The sequence below is a fragment of the Macadamia integrifolia genome, chromosome 2 (genome assembly GCF_013358625.1).
Source record: "Macadamia integrifolia cultivar HAES 741 chromosome 2, SCU_Mint_v3, whole genome shotgun sequence".
Lineage (NCBI taxonomy): Eukaryota > Viridiplantae > Streptophyta > Magnoliopsida > Proteales > Proteaceae > Macadamia > Macadamia integrifolia.
The window spans coordinates 25,876,373-25,897,704 of NC_056558.1; the positions used below are offsets into that span (position 1 = coordinate 25,876,373).

Below are 21,332 nucleotides of genomic sequence, written 5' to 3' on the forward strand. Positions count from 1 at the left end.
ATAAATAAACAAGGGTGTTATAAGACATAAGGTTTGAAATCAGGGGTTATACGGATACGAGATAATTTTCAAAAAATGTAAATGCAGCAAAACATGGGGCCTCCGAGTAAATAACATTATCTCGATATTCCCGTTATTGGTTAGAAAAAGACATGCGGGGGAGCTGCGAGGGACCCTGAAACTGTCACGTCTGACTTCAACCGTTTTTTTCGTTTTTGTTTTTGTTTTTGTTTTTTGCTTCGTTCCTTACCCTGTACCACTCTAAAGATCTGAATCTGTAGCAGTCGGAGGAGTACTTCGATCTCGTAAGTTTCTTTTGATACAATACAATGCCCATCTTTGATCTTTACTTTTTTTTTCATTCATGGTTTCTTAATCATGGTTCGATCTTAGTCTTACCTCAGTTTTCATTTTTGTTTCTATTGTGACAGTTGCAAAGACCTGAGATTTTTGGGAGAGTTTCGATCCGAAATGGCGACCATGGAGAGTTTGATTGGGTTGGTCAACAGAATCCAACAAGCTTGCACAGTTTTAGGTGATCATGGAGGAGAGGGATCTCTCTGGGAAGCTCTTCCTTCCGTGGCTGTCGTGGGAGGCCAGGTTCAATCTCTTCGTACATTATCTTCCTTTTTTTTTCATATTTCATTTTTGGGGTTTTCTTTTGAAATGCGTTTTTTTTTTATTCTTTTTTCTGGGGGTGGAATTTAAGAGTTCCGGTAAATCGTCCGTCTTGGAAAGCGTTGTAGGGAGAGATTTCCTTCCCCGAGGATCAGGTAAATGTTGATTATTTTCGTTTGAAAATTTTAAAATATTCTTTTGGTAATATCTAGAGTCTAATTCTGCATTTCTATCTTCCCCTGCTACTGTTTTTCTGTTTTTTGGGGAAATGGTTTAGGTATTGTGACGAGGAGGCCTTTGGTGCTGCAGCTTCACAAGACGGAAGATGGGAAACCGGAGTATGCTGAGTTTCTTCATGCTCCAAGGAAGAAATTTTCTGACTTTGGTATGTAAAAATAAGATGGAAATATCTTGATTAGCATTTTTTTTTAAATATTAAATTGCTCTTTCTTATTAGAGAATTCTTGGTATGCATTGGGGCTTTGTGAAAAGGAAAAACGAAGCACATATACTTTTATTAGTTAGTTCTATAGTTTGTTTATCAATGACTTCAAAACAGTTTAAGTTCCATTTTTTTTTTTTTCATTGTGAAGTTGGTCTTAGCATTTGAGGTGGAAAGTCTATTTACAATACTTTTATTTAGAAACTTAAGGATGGGAATCAACAATTTAGCATTGGTGTACCTCTTGGTGGTTGGAGTACAAAGCATCGTACTGAGGACATTCCTGGGCCCTGTTATTGGTGGTAGCAGGTTTGCCAAATTATGACGGGGAAGAATTTCTGGAACCATCTTAGCTATGAATCTTTTGATTCCACTTGAGTTTTGGAGGAGAGATTGCAACTGTCAACTACGTGATGATTCCAATTGATGAAAAGGCTTAATTTTGAAAATAAATACATAAATAAATCACATTTGAAGATCATTATATTTTGCTGAGAACTTCTATAAGCATCATGCATGGAGTTCCACTAACCTTTATGCATAAAGAAACTTTAATGACATAAAAGATAATGGAACTATGTGGGAACCAGCCCAGAGAGCCATTAGTTTCCTTGCTTTGTGGCTGAGGATATTCTTAAGACCTTTTTTTTTTTTTTTAAAATTATTATTATTATTTTTTTATATGAATGCAACACATTTAAGATACACATCCCAGGATTCAAATGCATTTCATTGGGCTTCTAAAAGCATCCTTGGAGAAAAAAAAGAAAAGACATGAGGACTCTACTAAATCCTTAGGTTAGATAAGGGTTTTACGTCCTTGGTTGTTTTTTTTCCGTAACTAGGAAAGCTTTGGGTACCATGAGTCTTTGCCCTTCTACATATTGTGAATTTGTGATGCACTTTTACAATTACCAAACTGTCTTCTTAAGGTTCAATGTATGCGAAGTATGGATGATGAAGTGTTCTCTAGGTGTTAAATGTGATTTTACTCCAACATTATAGATTGGCTTTAAGAAATATGACTATGTGATTTGGAACTGAAAATAATATTGGATTTCATCCCACGGCCCTATAATTTAGGCCATCAGTTTGAAATAGATCATGAAACTATGACCTTCACTGGCATGTGGAAGGCAATTCCTTGTCCTTGTCCACCATTTACAGTCATTTGAAAATGCAATTTTCAGTGTTACTTGAACAGACAGACCAGCAAGTAAGATATTGTGGAGGTTAGGGATTCTGATGCACAAAACTTCCAGAATTTTCTCCAATGGTATTGACACATCATCTTGTACACATCTATTAAATGTGATGAATTCATCAATCTCTGACACATATAAAGATTCTAAAGGGTGATGGTTTCCTTGGAAAAGCACCATCTTGTTCCCTCTTGTACATCAGAGTTGCATGGGCATTTTAATTAATAATTCCTTCCCTCCTTTTCTTCATTATTCTAATATGCTTTATTCTTGGGACATTTGATGTCATTACTTTTCGAGCTCTGTTTCTTAGAAAGTTTTCTGCTATTTCTTTTTGAGTTTATGGATCTAGAACGACCTTCACAATATCTTCACAGCAAAGATTGAGGATAAAAAAAAGTTTGTATTTTGCATTAAGTACTCATTTTTCTTTCGAAGCTGCTGTGCGTAAGGAGATTCAGGATGAAACTGATCGAATAACTGGGAAAACGAAGAGTATCTCCAACATTCCAATTCAGCTAAGCATCTACTCTCCAAATGGTTTGTATCTACGTGCCTTTGGCTGTGACTCTCTGTCTACTTGCTGTATTTTGATTGCCTCATTAAACATATATATGTAAATTTAAAGAATTAACTTTCTTTAAAATATTTGATGATGAAAGGAAGTTCTTCTTCTTATTGTGTAACATATTTTCTTACATAAAATTGTAAAGGCATAGACCCAATTGTCTTCCACATGACAAAATGGATGAACCCAAATTTTTTAGTATAGGTAGATCCTAAGGTCCCTAGTCTACATGTCAGGTTTCAGCCCAAATGGAGTTTGCCAAATGAAAAAATATATCTAGGGACTATAGGAGGGTGTATGGGCACATAGAGATAGATTTTAAAAAAATATGGATGCATACCAATACATGGGAGAATATTTGACTGAATTAGGTCCTGAAATTTGACATGTGGGCAAGGTTTAAAGTAGCGATATCGGGTATCATATTGGAAGGGTGATTTTAAGGCACGTATCGTTTCTTATCAGAGAGACACAAGATTTGCTTTGGAAATGTATGGATGTTCTTATGATACCATGCAAAAATTTTTTATTACGCAATATGCAAATATATTTCAGTTTGATTCAAGGATTTGAGTCATTTTTACCTAATCTCGTGGTGCAAAAAAAAAAAAAAAAAAAAGGAGAGAGAGAGAGAGAGAGAGAGAGAGAGAGATCTGCAACTTTATCTCTTTTTTCATCCAAATCTGTTTCGATCCATGATTTGAGCATTGTAAATCCCCGAAAATAATTGAAATGGTGAAGATTTAGTGATGTTTTTTGTGCTAGATGATTTCCCCTATTTCAGATTGACGAGAAAAACAAGTTTCCAAAGCCTCAATTGCTCTCAGTTCCGTATCTCACTCTAGTTATAAATGCTCCCTTACTGTCTCTATGTGTGTATATTTTAAATTGCAGAGAAATATTTGTTCATTTTGTTTCCATTTTAGGTAGAAGCTCAACCTAATCTCACATATGTGATTAAAATTTTCATAATGATATTGCACATAATATCATTTAATTGTTTTGGACAAGCGTTACTTAATTCTTCTGTCATTAAATGTTTATGATTGTACAATTAAATTGTAATGATGTAATGCTCAATCAACCTTACATTCGTTAGAGAGAGAAAACACAATATGGTGTTGCAAGTTGGACTCTTATGGTTCTTCCGGCAACTTGTTATATTGGTAGGTAAAATAAAACCTGTAAAACATAATTCATAAAAAAAAATCATTGTTAGGTGGTTATTTTGCTTCAATACTTTTAGTGTAAAGTGTTTAAGGTTAAAAAAAAAAAAAAAAAAAAAAAAAAAAATCCTATCATTTTTAATTTGGTCTTTTATGTACACTCTCTTAGTACATTTAATTAAAAGGATATTGTTTAATTGGCAGTTGTGAATTTAACACTCATTGATCTACCTGGGTTGACAAAAGTAGCTGTAGGTAAGTTTCTGGATCTTATTGCTTCCTTGCTATTTTATGTTGGCAGTATACTATTCTCTATTATGATTCATAATGTTATTTCTTTCCTTTGCAGAGGGACAACCAGACAGCATTGTTGAAGATATTGAAAACATGGTCCACTCCTATGTTGATAAAGTGAGAACCATATCTAAAAATCAAATTCTTGTCAATTTTTCTCTTTGCTAGCCTGAGCTTAGACTTCCAAAATAGAGATGTTCAGGGTCCCTTTTATGAATTTATGATATTGCACAAAAAGAAGATGTTCAAGATCCCTTTGTGAATTTTTTATACCTGGACCCTTGATCTTACTGAAGTATCTTCGTCAGATGTAAAATGGCATCAGTGTTAGTGTGATATATGCATATTCTCAGATTCTTACTTATATGCATTGTGCATTCAATATGTATCAATTAGTTGGACAAAAATTGAACATGAACTAGACCATTAAATACAGTTTGCCTGATTACTTGGACATTGCATATTATTCTTATGTATATTTGGTAGACTTATACAACTGGAATCCCAATGCCGTTGGGTTTTTTTTTTGGGGGGGGGGGGTTGGTTTGGTGGTGATGGGATTAAACTCCAGGATTTCTATCCTCACCGGACACCCTCAGGGGTCTATCTTACATGATTGTGAATTCCCAAACAAGAATTTGTTGACATGAACAGGATCGTAACAAAGTCTGGTAGATAGAGGTCCACCCAATGCTAGATGCAGAGGCGCAGAGTAGATCAATATGAACATCATCAGCCGTCCTGTAATAAAACCAGTTGTTGCTGATAACTTCTTCTCGGTTCCTTTTCCATAACCTGAGCTTGGAGAAGGAAGAGATAAGAGGGCTGTATGGAGAATGTAGTCAGAAACTAAGAATTCTTTTTTCTCTAAAACTGCTTCTTGTATTTTTCCACCGACTCTTTAAGAATGCAATGGAACCATGAACCATATATGTTCTTTCTGATTTTTAATTGCTTTTTCAGATCTATTGATGGCAGGTTCCGTCCACCTTGCATATACCTTATGTTTTCAATTTGCATGATAACAGGGCTTCATTATTTGTTGTTTTGAAACTGTCTGTGCTTCTTTTGAGGCCCTGATAATTATTGCAAAGATGCATTATCAAATCTTTTTCTTCCTTAATCAATCATATAGAAACTTGTTTTGGTTTTGTAGCCTAATTCCATCATATTGGCCATTTCTCCCGCAAATCAAGATATTGCCACTTCGGATGCCATAAAGCTCGCGAGAGAAGTTGATCCTTCTGGTATATTTAAATTAAATTTTAATTGATTTTTATTCCTCACTAAATTTGCGTTGCTTTATTTGAATGCTATAAGTCCAAAATGGACGTATTTGATTCACAGTTTTATGCATTTATTGTATTATATTTACTATTGTATTTTGTAATTTTGTTAGGTGAAAGAACATTTGGAGTGGTGACAAAGCTTGATCTGATGGACAAGGGTACCAATGCTTTGGATGTACGGGTTTAATTGTGGCTGTCTATATAACATATGAGGACCGTATATGTTATCAATGTTTGTACACAAGATTACATGGAGTTAACCTGGCTTTCTATAATATTTTTTTTTCCAATCATTGCATTATCCTAAATATACTCGACACTCTTGATATTATCACATTAATGTTTCACATAAACCTGGTGATCTGAATTTTTGAAAAAAATGATTTTCTGTTGCTTCTGAATGTGTAAGGTTCTTGAAGGAAGATCCTACAGACTGCAGCATCCCTGGGTTGGAATTGTGAACCGTTCACAAGCCGATATTAATAAGAATGTGGATATGATTGCTGCCCGTAGAAAGGAGATGGAATATTTCGAAACTAGCACTGATTATAGTCACTTGGCACATAAAATGGGATCAGAATATCTAGCAAAACTTCTATCTCAGGTGGATACCGACTGTTTTCTGGATGCTTTTTTCCACTTTTAAGGGCTACTAACTTAGAGTTGTCTTTTATCATGAATAAATTTTTTCATCAGCATTTGGAGACGGTAATCAGGCAACGCATACCAAGTATTATAGCTTTAATAAATAAGACAATTGATGAGCTTAATGCAGAGTTGGACCATCTTGGCAGGCCTATTGGATCTGAAGGGGGGGTAATAATTGAAAAACTCGATTCAATTGTCCTAAAATACATACAGATTGTTAGCCTGACTTTATTTTTCTTCATATTTTTGTTGTCACAGGCCCAGCTGTTTACAATTCTAGACATGTGTCGTGCGTTTGACCGTGTATTCAGGGAGCACCTGGATGGAGGGTAAATGGAAGGAACCTTTTTTTGCATTTATTAATAATCTGCAAGTTGCAAAAGATATAGTTGGTCTTACAGACTTATGCAGTTATGCTATATTCAATTGGTTGCTTACTTGCTTAATCCAGTAAAGAAAAATACATTACTTAATTGATTGTTTGGAGTGAATGTGCAATCCATAGTGATGGTAAAATATTGTAGTTCTAATGAAAATATCTTGAAGAGGGAAAGCATTCTACTTCTCTGTCAATACAGGGTGTCTATAGTGTACATTATTTAATGCTAATAGTCTCTTTTGATTCTGCAATGTTAGCACCACTTTTTGTATGCGAAAACTATGATTGAGGATTTGAAGGCCAGGGAACCATACCAGATTTTATGAGCATTACGTTATGTTGTTTTCCTTATGAGGGGACTACAGAAGGCCACAAAAATTTATATTGTTGGCATATTTGGTTTTGCCCAATACTCTATAAATGTGTAAATGTGTTTTGGTGATTATAAAACATAAACACCTAGGTGATGGTCTACCAAACTGGACACCTCGGTGATGACCTTATTGTCGTGGTGGTTTTGGAAATACTAACCCACAAAGCTCAAGAACAACCAATGAAGCTGCAAACATCAAGCCGGAGTTTCACCGGACATATCAAGCAAACATCGACTGAAGAGAGATGAAGAAGCCTACTATTACCACAAAAAGGTCTTTTAAGCCGCCGTTATTTAGGAATTGACGAATGTCAATGTCTTAGAAGATGCAATGTGCATCAAGGGATGCAGTGATCAAGACCAAGCTTCAAGTGTCCATAGAATTAGGTCTTCACTTGAGTATTTTTATATGTAATACCATGTAACTCTCCAGCCTACTAGAAGCCCTTTAAAATGTGTAATAAGTCATCCAAAAAGATAAGGGAGTCGAACAATCTCGTAGTTAATAAAGTCATTATTGTGACTTAACAGTGAAGCCAGTTGATTGGCGTCAAGATATGGTCAATCAGCAATGGCTGGCATGACTAGTCTAAGCAGACTGGTTCAGATGGACAATCATACAAATGTCCTATAATCTGGACAGATGACCGACTTACTAGATGGTCGACTGGACAGAATTTGATCTGATAGGAAAAACTTCTCAAGAGCAAGCTCTGGATTTTGAGTTGTATGTTGGTTGATCAGATGCCCATACGGTCGATCGGCCAATATATCTTTTAAGGCTAAAATAGGGCATAGAGCCGTTGGCTCTAACGACTACTCATGGTCCGATCAACCGGCTGAAGTTCAGCTACTATATATGACTACTTTTCTTACTAGAGTTTATTGCCTATATTATCTTATCATCTAGTAAAACATAATAGGTAGAGGGAGTTGCACTTTGTTGTAAGACTGTTCACCAGGATAAAAATAGTCTTAAATGGTTCACAAACTCCAAATCAGAAATTAAGTTCAGATTTTAATAGTATATGTAACTAATGAAATCTTAAAATTAGGGCTGAATAGAGAGAAATTTAGTTACTCACAAACCTAGGCTCAGACCAGCCTATTATGCTGGTCGAGAGGGGCTTGTATAGGTCTAGAATCCCAAAATTATGGCTTGGTATGACAGCAAACAGAGAAAACAACCCAAGGCAGAATTAGGGTTTCGACAACACCAATTGGGACAAAATTGTTGACAAACACAACAGGCCTCAAAAGGCCAAACCAGGCTGGTTGAGTGGACATTTGGATGATTGATCAGGCCCCTTCACTCTTGGATTAGCCTTCCCCACACTCCCACAGTGTCTATCATGCTCTGGTAATATGGTCCCTCAGTGGCATTTGTTGGGGTGCTGTGATAAAGAACCACTTCAAGATGGCATCACCCACTTTACCTTTCCAATCAACTAGACATGCCTTAGCTTTCTCTGTCTAGCATTCTGAGTCCTATATATGGCAGGATCCTGCTGAAGGACCTCAATATCATCATCTACTACTAGTGCTGGGGCTGTCATCACACTGTGGTCTCCGGAAAGGCAACTTTACCTGCTTCTGGTTCAGCTGCTCTAGAGCCAGAGGAACTATCTGCTTTCCCCATCTATGCAGTCCTAACCTGCTCCATTTGATTGGTCACTCGGCTCGCTGTCTGAGCCTGCTGTATATGTCTCCTCTCTGCCTCTATGTCCACATCAGTAGGCATGTAATCATTGTTAGATTCATTATAGTCAGCCCATTCTATTGGTGGGTGTCTCTCTAGCACTGCCCCATCAAATTCCTCCCTTGCCCTTTTGATGTAGATGAGCCTGTAAGAGAAGGGGCCTGCTGGTTCCTTCGAACCAGGTCCAATGTTGGACCAGCCAGCCCCTTCAAGCCAGAAACACTGTTCACGTGAACAGTAACCCTTGCAATTTTGTCTTATCATTAAGACTTCTGGAAGGCACTACAGCAGCCATCGTTTGAAGAGTGTCCAGCAGCTTCCAGAATTCCAGATTTCCTCTCCATTGACAGCTTGGAAGATTTTTTTTCTAATTTTATTGCCTTAATTTAGTTTCCTTTTTTAGACCCTCTTGTTAGCAAAGAATAAAATAGTCATTGAGTTTCTATCTTTACAGTTTCTTGGTTAACAAGTAGATTGTTATTAGGAATGTCAATTAGTTTCTATTCTTATGTTAGTTTCCTTTTCTTTGTAAGCAATGTAAGGGCTATTTAAGTCTTGTTAAAAATTGAGTTAAATTCATGGCTGAGATAGTTGAAAATTGGGAGGGTGAGATGCCTAAACTTGAGAGGTGAGATGCCTAAACCTGAGGGGTGAGATGCTCAAAACCTATCCCTTCTTTTTCCCCCCTTCTCAACCTTCCATCGATTCTCTTTTCTCTTTCGATTTCCTATTTGTTCCAGCTTGTGAGAGGGTGATCTGAGAGTGTTGAAGTACTAGGATCAGATACCAAATCTGATTGAAGACGAGCCAAGAAGACCAGAATCAATCTCAATCGTCAACGTTTTGGACCTAGATCGACTTCCTCAAGATCTCCCAAACTAACAGCCAAATTTGGATTCCTTTTAGGGCTTTGTTGTGGACACCTACGGAGCAACTCAACCAGGTTTTCAAACCCACCTGAGCAGGCCACAGTTTGCCGCAAGAATACTCCAATTCTGCCAAGGAACCATAATCTCTTGGTTGGGTTGAAACTTGCTGCTGTGTTACTACATCAATACCATCCTACCTCTTGTGATATTTGATGGTTCTATCGACCTGATACCAGCCTACTGTGGTCATAAGGGTATGCTTGGTCCAACGATAAGTTATGAATGTTGTGACCTGGTGATCAAGCGGTCGAAATAGCCTCTTGACATTCTTGGGGTAAGGCTGCATAGTTATCGCCCCCTCCGGACCTTGCACATGCGGGAGCCTTGTGCACCGGGTATGCCCTTATTTTTGTTTTTGAGCCATTGTTGTTTGAGTTCTCTATTTCCTCCTCAATTCAGCCAAATTTTTAGATCCTGTCTGGGGTTAGGTCCTATGTGATCAAGCCTTACATCACCTTTGCTTCCTCCCTTCATGAGGAAACTATGGCCTTGGCACCTCATTAGGGGCCCTAGTGCATTTTGCCACATCCCTATAGCCACCAGCTAGATGCCACTTTAGTCTAGTGGCCTCCCTGAATTGATCATCTTGCCATATCCTCTTTGTAAGCTACGCTCCCATGCTATCTCCTCCACTTCCACTATCAGCCATTGTGCAAACTTCTTTTTTCTTTAATTAAAAAATATATTTATCATTATTTACAAATAATAATACCCTAATTTACAAAAATAATCATGAAATGAGACATTTATCATCTTCAGTTGTAAATATAGCAACAATACTTTCATAAATTTTACAGAATTTTCAAACCAAAACAGAAAATTTTTTTTTCTTCTTTTTATATATATATATATATATATATATTTTTCAAAATATTTTTTAAAAGCTAAAAGTAAAAATAATTGATTTTTGGTCAGAAAAAGAAACAACTCTGTGACCGTAGATCGGCCAACCGCTAAGTGTAAATTTTTTTTTTTGAAAATTTGTTGCAAGAAAATAAATAATTTTTGTTTTAGAAAAAAAAATAATTTTAAAACAGAAATTTAAATTCTACTCCGTGAAGTCATAGACCAACTACAATGTCTACTAACATACGAAAAATCGAAGACCAAAACCCAACTATTTACCCTATTTTTTTGCATGAATTCATTTTTTAGGAAAATTGATATACCTTCAACTTTGAATCCTGCACAAATCTTCCACAAATGCAGCAAATTGTCACTTTCAATGCATTCCACTACTGCCCAACAACTTGTTCCACGCTTGTATGGGAATGATTTGGCAAAAAATTACAAAAAAATCTAGGTTTGCATAACCCTCAGAGTCAAAACCAATGAAGTGAATGATATGGGTCGAAATTGTGCCTTTTTATACTAAAGGAATGTATTGGTTCAGTTGAAGCAATACATATCGTCGAATAGTGAAATTTTGAACCAAAAACTGCATTTTTTGTATAGTGCATAAGGTTTTGTTTCGATATGTTGAAACCAAAATATTTCGTAAAATTTCGGCGAAACCTTGAACAATGATTTTATATAAGTAGTTAGGCTTGATTAGGATATATAAATCCAGATCTGTTTCTTTCCATGTTTTTAAAAATTTTATTGTGATAGGACACTCCAAATAGCTTGCAGCTAAGAGGAGTTAGAGTCAACTTCAGTTTCTTCATGTTAGTAGGTTGTTGGATAAAGATAGGAAACTTCCAACTCAGCTCACAAATGAGGGACGCTCCCTTTTTTTTGTTTTGGTTTCTTAGTTGAGTCTCCTGGGTCACTCCTGTTGCTGTCCACGCATGGGAATCTCCTATTTAATTCTGTCTTGTTTTTAGTTTTCTTTTTAGAGTCTGTTTGTCTTAAAAAACACTAGTCATAAATACATGTAAGAGAATATACCTCACCTATGGATTAGTTTTGGTTTGTTTTAGAATTAAGGTTATTGCCTCAGTCCTCTTGTCCCCTCTCCTACATACCCTTCTTTCCCTTCTTTATTTTGTCTCCCCAGCGTACAATTCTGGTTTGCCATATCTCTCTCTCCCAATCTGTTTCCTCTCCTCTCTCCTTCCCTAACAGATCAAGTTTTTTCTCTTCCATCAATCTGTACGCACCACCTGCAAATCCATGTACCAGATCTGCCATAATAATGTGTTCTAGGAAATTTTTATTTCAGTACAGCATGTTAGCTTATTGCATTCAATATGTTAGGACATCTGTAATAACATTGGCTTAAAGCAGTATCTAGAAATTAATTCTTGAATTACTACATCTTTTCTATTGCTATCAAGGCAATCTTTAATTCTCCCTCAAAGCCTGCATGGTTATTGAATACTTTGCTTCTTTCAGGCGACCTGGTGGAGATCGGATATATGGGGTTTTTGATAACCAATTACCAGCTGCTCTGAAGAAGCTTCCTTTTGATCGACATCTTTCTTTACAAAATGTTCGAAAAGTTGTTTCAGAAGCAGATGGTTATCAGCCCCATTTGATTGCTCCAGAACAGGGATACAGAAGGCTTATTGACAGTTCTCTTGGATACTTTAAGGGCCCAGCTGAAGCCTCAGTTGACGCTGTAATACTCTGATTTTAATTTAATTGTATACTGAAGATATTGTAACTTTGCAATGCTAAGCTGGTCCTGGGACCATGGTATACCCAGATGGTTCCTTATTGAACCCGAACTTAGGGCAAACACTAGAATACTATGTACAGCTTAGCAATTATAACATACAAGTTTGTCCATTAATAGGTTCCTGTTATAATATCAGTTGATGATATTCTTTTATTGGTTTTACTTCTCTTATTCCTCATTACCCCGAAGCCTAGTTAGTGCTCTTGTGATGTTATGTCCAGTCATGATTTTATATTATTTTGAAATTAATAAAATCATCACATGTACAATATTATATTTTGACTAAGAAAAGATATTTGAAAATCATAAATGACCAAAATAAATGATAAATGGTTTACATTGAGGAGAAACAGAAACTTTCCAAATCATGGTATTCTATGTGTTTGCACAATTGGAAGGTCACATTTGTGTGCATTGAATTCCAAAGACTCCAAATGGGTAAAGTTTGTTATTTTATCTGGACAAGTTAGTCTCAAGATGCTCCTTTAGACATAAAACTCAAACTCAACCATAGTCTTTATTAATGTAGATATTCTGTCTCATTGGTTAGGCTTATCTTGTTTCAGGTGCACTTGGTTTTGAAAGATCTTGTTCGAAAGTCTATAGGTGAGACAGAGGTGAGTAATGTGATTGGAGAAAACTGTTTGTGTGAGTGAATTATGTGAATATGACAGGAGCCAATGCTAGTTTTACACAATCATGTTCTTAATTTCTTAGATTGATTAAGCTCCATACTAGGTTGTAGAATAACTGTGATTTAAGCTTGATAAACTAGCAAAAAAAGAATTATTGGTTCTTCATTACTCATGTGACTCGGTGCTTACTTGAATTTGAATCCGTAGCTGATCTTTTGCAATCAATGGGGATCATTGGCATTAAAATTATGAATAACTCATATGGTACTTTCATCCAAGTTTCTAAATCACTTTTTAATACAATCTGAAAATCAAGATTATGGATCTCAGCTGCAAGCAGGCCCAATTATCAAATCTATGATAATATATGACATAAGAGAAGCAACTGCGTTGTTAAGGGAAGAAATCAGACTGGCGGAAGGAGAGGGAAAAGAGATGAAATAGATCTGATTGGGAGGAAGAAGAGAACAAAAGAGAAGAGAAGAAATCAGGTTGGGATTCTAATCCCATATGTCAAGTTCAACAGCTCTAAAACTCTTAAAAATACTCATGTTCTTTACTCAAATCATCTCTATTGATGGGGTGTATTAAATATTTTAAGACATTCTAAAATTCTTAATTTGACTAATAAAAAGACTTTTAACTGCACTCACAGTCACTAAAGTAAACAAACTCAAAATATAACTCTATATAGCTAATAAGTATTTTTATCTAACTCAGATACTTAATTACTAATCCTGTATACTAACTTTATCTCCACTTTTTTGGGAATATAAATTAGACCCATTACAATGAAACCCAAAACAATAAAAGGCCCAACCTTTAATATAACTATCCGAAGGTCAAATTCAGCCCATTGGACTGCCACCAGCACCTTATGGGCTTCTTAAACTTGAGAAAAAAGGCCCTATAGGGGATTAATGTCTAATGCAACTGCATCGACTCCCCCTCAGATAAAAAAAATTCTTTCTTGAGTTTTGTAGATTCAAGGAATGAGATTTGTATGATATAAATCCTACTTCAGCCCTTTTGTGCAACGATCAGTCATATCTAGATAGAGCGCAATCTTCGTAGATGGACTTCCAACTCTTGCTCTTTGATTAGATTTGGAAAGCCATCTACTTTGACGTTAGCTCCAAACTTAGCTACCTTAACCATAGATCGGTCACCGATATGCCAAGGAACAAGGTCACTGTTGTGTCTTGTGGTCTTCCATTATCTATTATCTCCCCCCCCCCCACTGATGCATACTTTCCGTGTTCCTTTCAGCCCTTGCCTTTTGTCTAGTTATTTGTGATCCCCCTTCCCTTGTATATTCTTTTCCTCTTTGGCAATGAATTTATTTATTCACTAAAAAAAAAACCCTCTAGTAGCTCATGGACGTCAAGAATATAGTCTTCAAGTTGTGAAGCTTTCTCTTTAAAATATTATAGCGGAATCACGAACTCGATGCGCTCAACCTCATTTTTTTTGCAAGGGGATCGAATAGATAAGGTTTTACCCACATCATGAACCACAATCTTCTTGTCTACATTTGCGGTTACATGCGGTTCTTCTTCTGGATGAATTGCTAATGCTGCCTCTTTTGGCTTTAGACAAACTTCGTCAACTAGTCTTCGAAGAGCACACCTCTGTTGTAGATGAGAAGGCATTAAGATACACAAAGTTTTGTTTGTGATCAATGACACTACTTTGTGCTACCAACCACTCTAATAATGCATTTGGAAGATTTAAATATCTCACAATAAGCACCATCGCAATATTGGGAAATTGATAATTCGACGAAGACATCTTTCTCAAACTTGTTGATGATTTTGTTAGTCAATGGTAACATCTCCACCATAGACCGCAAGATGAAATTGTCACCTTACTTGTCATCTATGAGTAAGATAACAGTTTTTCTGTTGAACAAACGAACACTGGTCTTGAAAACATAGGTATCCATTGCTAGGTTTGGCTTTGATACTAAATAATGCAATCTGAAAAATCCAGATTATGGATCTCAGTTGCAAGCAAACCCAATTATTAAATTTGTGATAAGATCTGAGATAAAAGAAGAAACTGCATTGTTAAGGGAAAAATCAGATTGATTGGGGGGGGGGGGGAGGAGATCAATTTGGTTGGGAGAAAGAAGACAAAATAAATAGAGGAGAAGAGAAGAAATCAAGGTGCGTCAGGTAGGCAGCCAGCACCATATATTTATATTCAGCCAATCACTTTTGCATGGATCTTTCTTTTTACTACTTATGTCTTGACTATTTAAAGTTTTTGTTTCCTTACTCATCTTTTATAGCATGTCTTGTGGTTCTAATCCCGTGGGTAAGCTCAGATTTAGATTTGCATCATGGAACATTGGATCTCTGACAGGTAAGAGTATGAAGTTGATAGATGTTATGCAGAAAAGAAGGATTAATGTTGCGTGTGTCTAGGAAACGAGATGGAAAGGTAGTAAAGCTAAGGGGTTGGATGACTTTAAGCTATGGTACTTGGGAAATGAAAGTGGGAGAGGGGGAGTTGGCATAATAGTTGACAAAGAACTTAAAGATGACGTGGAAGTTAAGAGACTCGGAGATAGGATTCTCGCCATCAAATTGGTGCTTGGCGATGAGGTTATCAACATAGTTTGCTCTTATGTGCCCCAAGCAGGACTTGATGACAGGGTTAAGGTACAATTCTGGGAGGATATGGATGACCTGATGCAGGGTCTTGGTCAGGGTCAGGGGGAGAAAATTGTTATTGGTGGGGACCTTAATGGCCATGTAGGCAAGGATAGTAGAGGATTTGAGGAGGTCCATGGAGGGTACGGACTTGGGGAGAAGAATGCAGAAGGGACCTTTATATTGGACTTTGCTATTGCATATGACCTCTGCCGCTCTGCATCGCAAATACCTTTTTTGAGTAGAGAAGAGCATTTGGTTACTTATAAGAGTGGATTGCATGCAAGCCAAATTGATTTCTTTCTGACCAGAAGATCCAATAGATTGCTTTGTAAAGATTGTAAGGTTATTCCAGGAGAGAGTGTAACGGCTCAACATCGACTACTGGCCCTGGATATACACCTTAGTATGATGCTACATAAGAAGGTGAAGCAAGTACGCCTGAAAATTAATTGGAAGTGACTACATGGAGTAGCCCTACAATCGTTTACAGATAAAGTGATCAAACTAGGCATGTGAGACTATGTAGAGACTACCAACGAGATGTGGACTGCAATGACGATTGGCATTAAGAATGTGGCTAAAGAGGTCCTAGGGTTATCTAATGGTAGGTGGCATACTCCTAAAGAGACTTGGTGGTGGAACAACGAGGTCTAGACCGCCATTAAGATTAAGAAGGATTGTTTTAAGACTCGGCAGAGAACTCACGAGGATGAGGATAGAGTGAGATATCACACAACTAGGAATGAGGCTAGGAAGATTGTGGGGAAAGATAGGGAAAAGAAATATGATGAATTGTATGAAAACCTTAATATAAGGGAGAGTGAAAAAGAGATTTATAGGATAGCTAAAATAAGAGAAAGGATGAGCAGGGATTTGTACCATGTCAGATGCATCAAAAGTGAGGATGGTAGTGTGCTTGTACGGAATGAGGACATTATAAGGAGATGGGGAGATTATTTTTGAAACCTATTAAATAGAGATACTATATCTGATAGGTTGGACCCAGAGGCAAAGGGGAGTAGACATGATTCCAACATACCTGATGGACATTTATTGCAGGTTGGTGAATACGAGGTTAAAGAGGCCATGCGACAGATGAAGGTCGGTAGAACTTCGGGACCAGATGAGATTCCAATTGAAGTGTGGAAGAGCCTAGGAGGACAAGGGGTGTCTTGGCTAACCAAGTTGTTCAACAAAATCCTTAGTACAAAAACTATGCCAGATGAGTGGAGGAGAAGCATTGTGGTCCCACCTAAGAGAGGAAACTAAGGTATCAGAGAATCAATTAGGTTTTATACCAGGGAGATCCACAACATAAGCTATTTTCCTACTAAAGAGGCTTATGGAAGTATTTAGAGCCCACAAAAAAGACCTCCATATGGTCTTTATTGACCTGGAAAAAGCCTATGATAGAGTACCAAGAGAGCAAATTTGGCAGGTCCTAGAGAAGAGAAGGGGTAGGGTTAACTATATAGATATAATTAAGGACATCTACGAGGGAGTGGTGACGAGTGTCAAAACAATGAAGGGTCAAAGTAACGAATTCCCAATCACAGTTGGGTTACACCAAGGTTCTGTTCTAAGTCCCTATTTGTTTGCACTCATTATGGATGATCTAACTAGGCACATCCACAACTCGGTTCCGTGGTGTATGCTATTCGCTGATGATATTGTTCTGATAGATGAAACTGTGGATGAGATTAATACTAAACTAGAGCTATGGAGAATAAGCCTAGAATCAAGAGGATTTAGGATAAGTAGGACGAAGACCGAATATATGATATGCCCCATTAGCCAATCTAGAGTAGGGGAGGGAGTGGTGAAACTTGAGGAACAAGAATTACCCCAGAGTGAATGTTTTAAATATCTAGGGTCCATCATTGCCAAAGAAGGAGACATAGATGATGATGTTGCCCATAGGATTAAAGTTAGGTGGATGAAATGGCGAGGTGCATCAGGAGTGCTATGTGACAAAATAGTACCTATTAAGCTCAAGGGAAAATTTTACAGGATAGTTATTCGATCATCTATGATGTATGGAGCGGAGTGTTGGGCAGTCAAGAAGAGTACTTTAAATAAACTGAGTGTAGCGGAGATGAGAATATTGAGAGGGCTGTGCGGGAAGACTAGGAGAGATAGGGTAAGGAATGACTGTATTAGAAACGATTTGGGGGTTGCATCAATCCAGGACAAACTCTGTGAGAGCCGGTTGAGGTGGTATGGCCATATTCAACGGAGACCTATGGATGCCCCAGTAAGGAAGACTGACCAAATTTATTTTGTGGGAGCCAGAAAATGTAGGTGTAGGCCTAAGGTCACTATTGACGAAGTGGTTCAGAAAGATATGTAAAGGATAAGACTCGATCCTGGTATGACTTCGGATAGAGTTTTGTGGAGGACAAAGACCTGTGTTCCCGACCCCTTATAGGGGATGTTCCCATGATGCGTCTTTCTCTACTTCTTTACCATCTTCTCTTATCTCAATTTTCCTCATTTTTAACCTATCTTTTGGGTTCTTTATTTTTTAATATCGGATCCATGTAGCCGACCCCATTTAGTTGGGATAAGGTTATGATTGTTGTTGTTGTTGTAAGAGAAGAAATCAGGTTTGGGATGTCAATCTTGTATGCCGAGCTCAACAGGTCCGAAACTCTTAAACAATTCATATTATTTAGTAAAATTATCTCTAATTGATGGGGTGGGCTTAAAGACCTAAAATTCCTAATTTGACTCATAAAAAGACTTAATTACACTCGCACACTTGATAAAGTAAAGAAACTCAAAACATAATTCTATACAGCTATTAAGTATTCTAATCTAATTGAAATACTTAACTACTAATCCCTTATGCTAACTTTACCCCCAACATCCCTTGTGCTAACTTTACCCCCAATTTATGGGATTATGTATATAAAAGGCCTAACCTATAATATAACTACCCAATGGTCAATTTCAGCCCATTGGACTACCACTAGTACTTTATGGACCTCCCAAGCTTGTGCAAAAGCCCCCATATGGAATTAATGTCTAATGCAACTGCGTCACTTGTATAGTGCATTTAGCTAAATACTGAAAATGCTGAAAAAGTCAAGGGAGTTATTTTAACTATGATAATTCCTTAATAGGAGTTGTATTGCAGAGTGAAACCACATTTAAAAAGTACGAGCCTTTTACAGAAAACTTAGCTTGATTTAATTGTCAGAAAGTGTTAGTGGAACAGTTGTAAAATTCATGAAGTAAGTCTTTTCCCTTCAAAGAATAAAGAAGAATGTATTGACATTTTCTTTTTGGGACTCTACATAACTGTGATGATTCTTCAGAAAAGGGATACATGTGTCGAGTAGTTACATATTTGAAGAATGTAAACCCCTCAAAAAATTTCTGATGCTTCATATGATTCTAGGAAATTTTATGGTCTTTAAAATTGTCACGCTCTAATTTCTTTCATGATGCCAACTTGTTCAGCTCATAATATTTTATGATTTGTTGATACCACAAATCTGTATTATCCCACTAAGTCACCTGCTTACCAATTGTAAGGTAAAAATCCATGAACTTATTGATTATTTCGATTCCATTTTGGTTTCTTTCTTTTTTTCCTTTTAATACAAATGCCAATTCTGTCTTTTCAAGCTTAGGCATCTAAACCAGCACACATCTAATATGGATGGAGCAGTCTGAGTATGAATGCTTTTGCTTCCTTTGAGTATATTTCTACGGGTGGTCTTTGCTTCCAGATGTTATTTTATGGTATTTTACAGGAATTGAAGCGGTTCCCATCACTACAAGCTGACATAGCAGCAGCAGCAGGAGAAGCCTTGGAAAGATTCCGTGAAGATAGCAGAAAAACAATTATACGAATGGTGGACATGGAATCTAGTTATCTGACAGTGGAATTCTTCCGGAAGCTACCTACGGAGCCAGAGAAGAGCTCAAGTGCTACACCTTCCTCTAATACGGAGCGATATTCAGACAGCCATTTCCGACGGATTGGTATGGCGGTTGCTCATTTTTATTCTAATACATGTATTTATGAATCCATCATACTCAAAGGAAATGATGTTTTGTGGAGTTTGAGTATGTCCCAATTTCTAACATTAAGGCCACGAATTGCTCGCAGGGTCCAATGTCTCAGCTTATGTAGGCATGGTATGTGATACGCTAAATAATTCCATACCCAAGGCTGTTGTTCATTGTCAAGTTAGAGAAGCAAAACGTTCACTGCTCAATCGTTTCTATGCCCAACTTGGAAGAAAGGAGGTAAATTATTATTGCATTCTCTACTTCAGTTTTATTATTCAAGGAGTAGCTGTTACAAATGCTGCAAGTGCAGAGTCCCCAGGTCCAGGCAAGGCCACTAGTCTAGCCTGACAGGTAGGGTTCAATTACATGCTCTCATCATTGTAGCTGGGAAAATAAAGCAAGTTTCACCAGCACTTGAGCTAGTAAGCACAGCTTTACTTAGATAGGGCTTTGGGATAGGTATTTCGGAGCCTTTTTTTCCGGCTAGTCTTGTAAGCTGCAGTACTTTCCCTATTTTTAGATTGGGAAGGTCACAGATTTTGGAAGGAGAGTAAAAGTTATTGATGTACGTCTTAATGTTCAATGAAGCTTTTCTGAGAAATTACAGAGACGTTTTTCTTTTCCAAAGCACTTTGTTGAGATCATTATCAGTTTATCACTGATACACATATTTTGGAAAATCTGCCAATGCCAATGGCCTGTATACTTCTATGTTGAACCCAAGTTAGTAAGCCCCAGAACTGGAGAAATGGTCTCTGCTCAACAAAGTAGACCACATAACTGGTTTTTCTAGTCATAACTCATAAGAAAGGGGAAGAAGTATTGTAGGAATTTGGTCACCTATGAAGATGGTGAATTATGGAGATCTTGGACCTTTTCTGCACATACAATTTGAGCAAAATCATCATGAATTTTACTGATTATCAAGCAGACTGGAACACGAAGCATTACCTAAGGATTCGTCCAAATGTTTCTAGTTGTAAATACAGGAAAATTAGACTGAGTATAGACACAAATAATCAAATAGTTAATTCTACTATGGGTGATCTTGTTGTGAAAAAAGGTGTTTAAGCTGATATTAAAAATTTGTTTTCTATGCAGAAGGAGCAGCTAGGGGCAATGCTAGATGAGGACCCAGGACTCATGGAGAAGAGGGAAGGTTTAGCTAAGAAGCTTGAGCTTTACAAGAAAGCTAGGGATGAAATCGACTCTGTAGCATGGAAAAGAGAATAAATGCGAATGGTCATGCTTGCAAATGCATTTGGTTGTTATACACATATGCATAGCCACAGACTACTATTCACACGACTTAATTGTTAATTTAATTATTCTTTTTGTACTCAACATAATAAAAACCCAGGTGTATAACATTTAACCAGTTTTTTTTTTTTTTTCACCCGGGGCATGATATGTACATTGATAAACAATTGTCATTGAATCTGTTTTCTTCAATTTGGAATTCAATCTAGTCATCTCTTGATTAAATGCTCTGGAGTATTAGACCTTGTGAATATTATTGCTAGTGAATTTTTAGTCTACATCTTGAGATTCTCCAATGGAATAGAGATATTCATCACACCAGAAGTTGTTTCAAAGGTGAACAGCAACAATACTGCTAATAATAATCAAGTACTTTTTATTTATTTATTTATTTATTTATTTTTTTAAATTATAGATAAAATATAGGAAAAGTGTAACGTAACATGTTGTGACTGGCTTATCGCAACATGTGCCTCATTTTCCAATCTGTTGGTTAGATTTATGTCCTATCAAATTTGTTGTCT

At 37.0% G+C, this 21,332-nt stretch overlaps 1 protein-coding gene across 2 annotated transcripts; it reads left to right on the top strand.

Moving 5' to 3' along the window:
- The first annotated feature begins 167 nt into the window (after positions 1-167).
- Positions 168-20,940, top strand: LOC122067611 (phragmoplastin DRP1C-like). 2 transcript variants are annotated; one of them, XM_042631450.1, is made up of 18 exons: positions 168-305; positions 432-600; positions 710-773; positions 896-1,003; positions 2,701-2,802; positions 4,201-4,251; positions 4,346-4,407; positions 5,447-5,537; positions 5,690-5,754; positions 5,989-6,183; positions 6,276-6,395; positions 6,486-6,556; positions 11,945-12,170; positions 12,797-12,847; positions 18,991-19,065; positions 19,287-19,518; positions 19,646-19,785; positions 20,650-20,940. In XM_042631450.1, exons 2-18 carry the CDS (start codon positions 472-474, stop codon positions 20,779-20,781), a joined length of 1,914 nt encoding a protein of 637 aa, XP_042487384.1. In that variant the 5' UTR covers positions 168-305; positions 432-471; the 3' UTR covers positions 20,782-20,940. The 2 variants fall into 2 exon arrangements, with proteins under 2 accessions (XP_042487384.1, XP_042487393.1); XM_042631459.1 differs by lacking the exon at positions 18,991-19,065.
- The last annotated feature ends 392 nt before the right edge of the window (positions 20,941-21,332 follow it).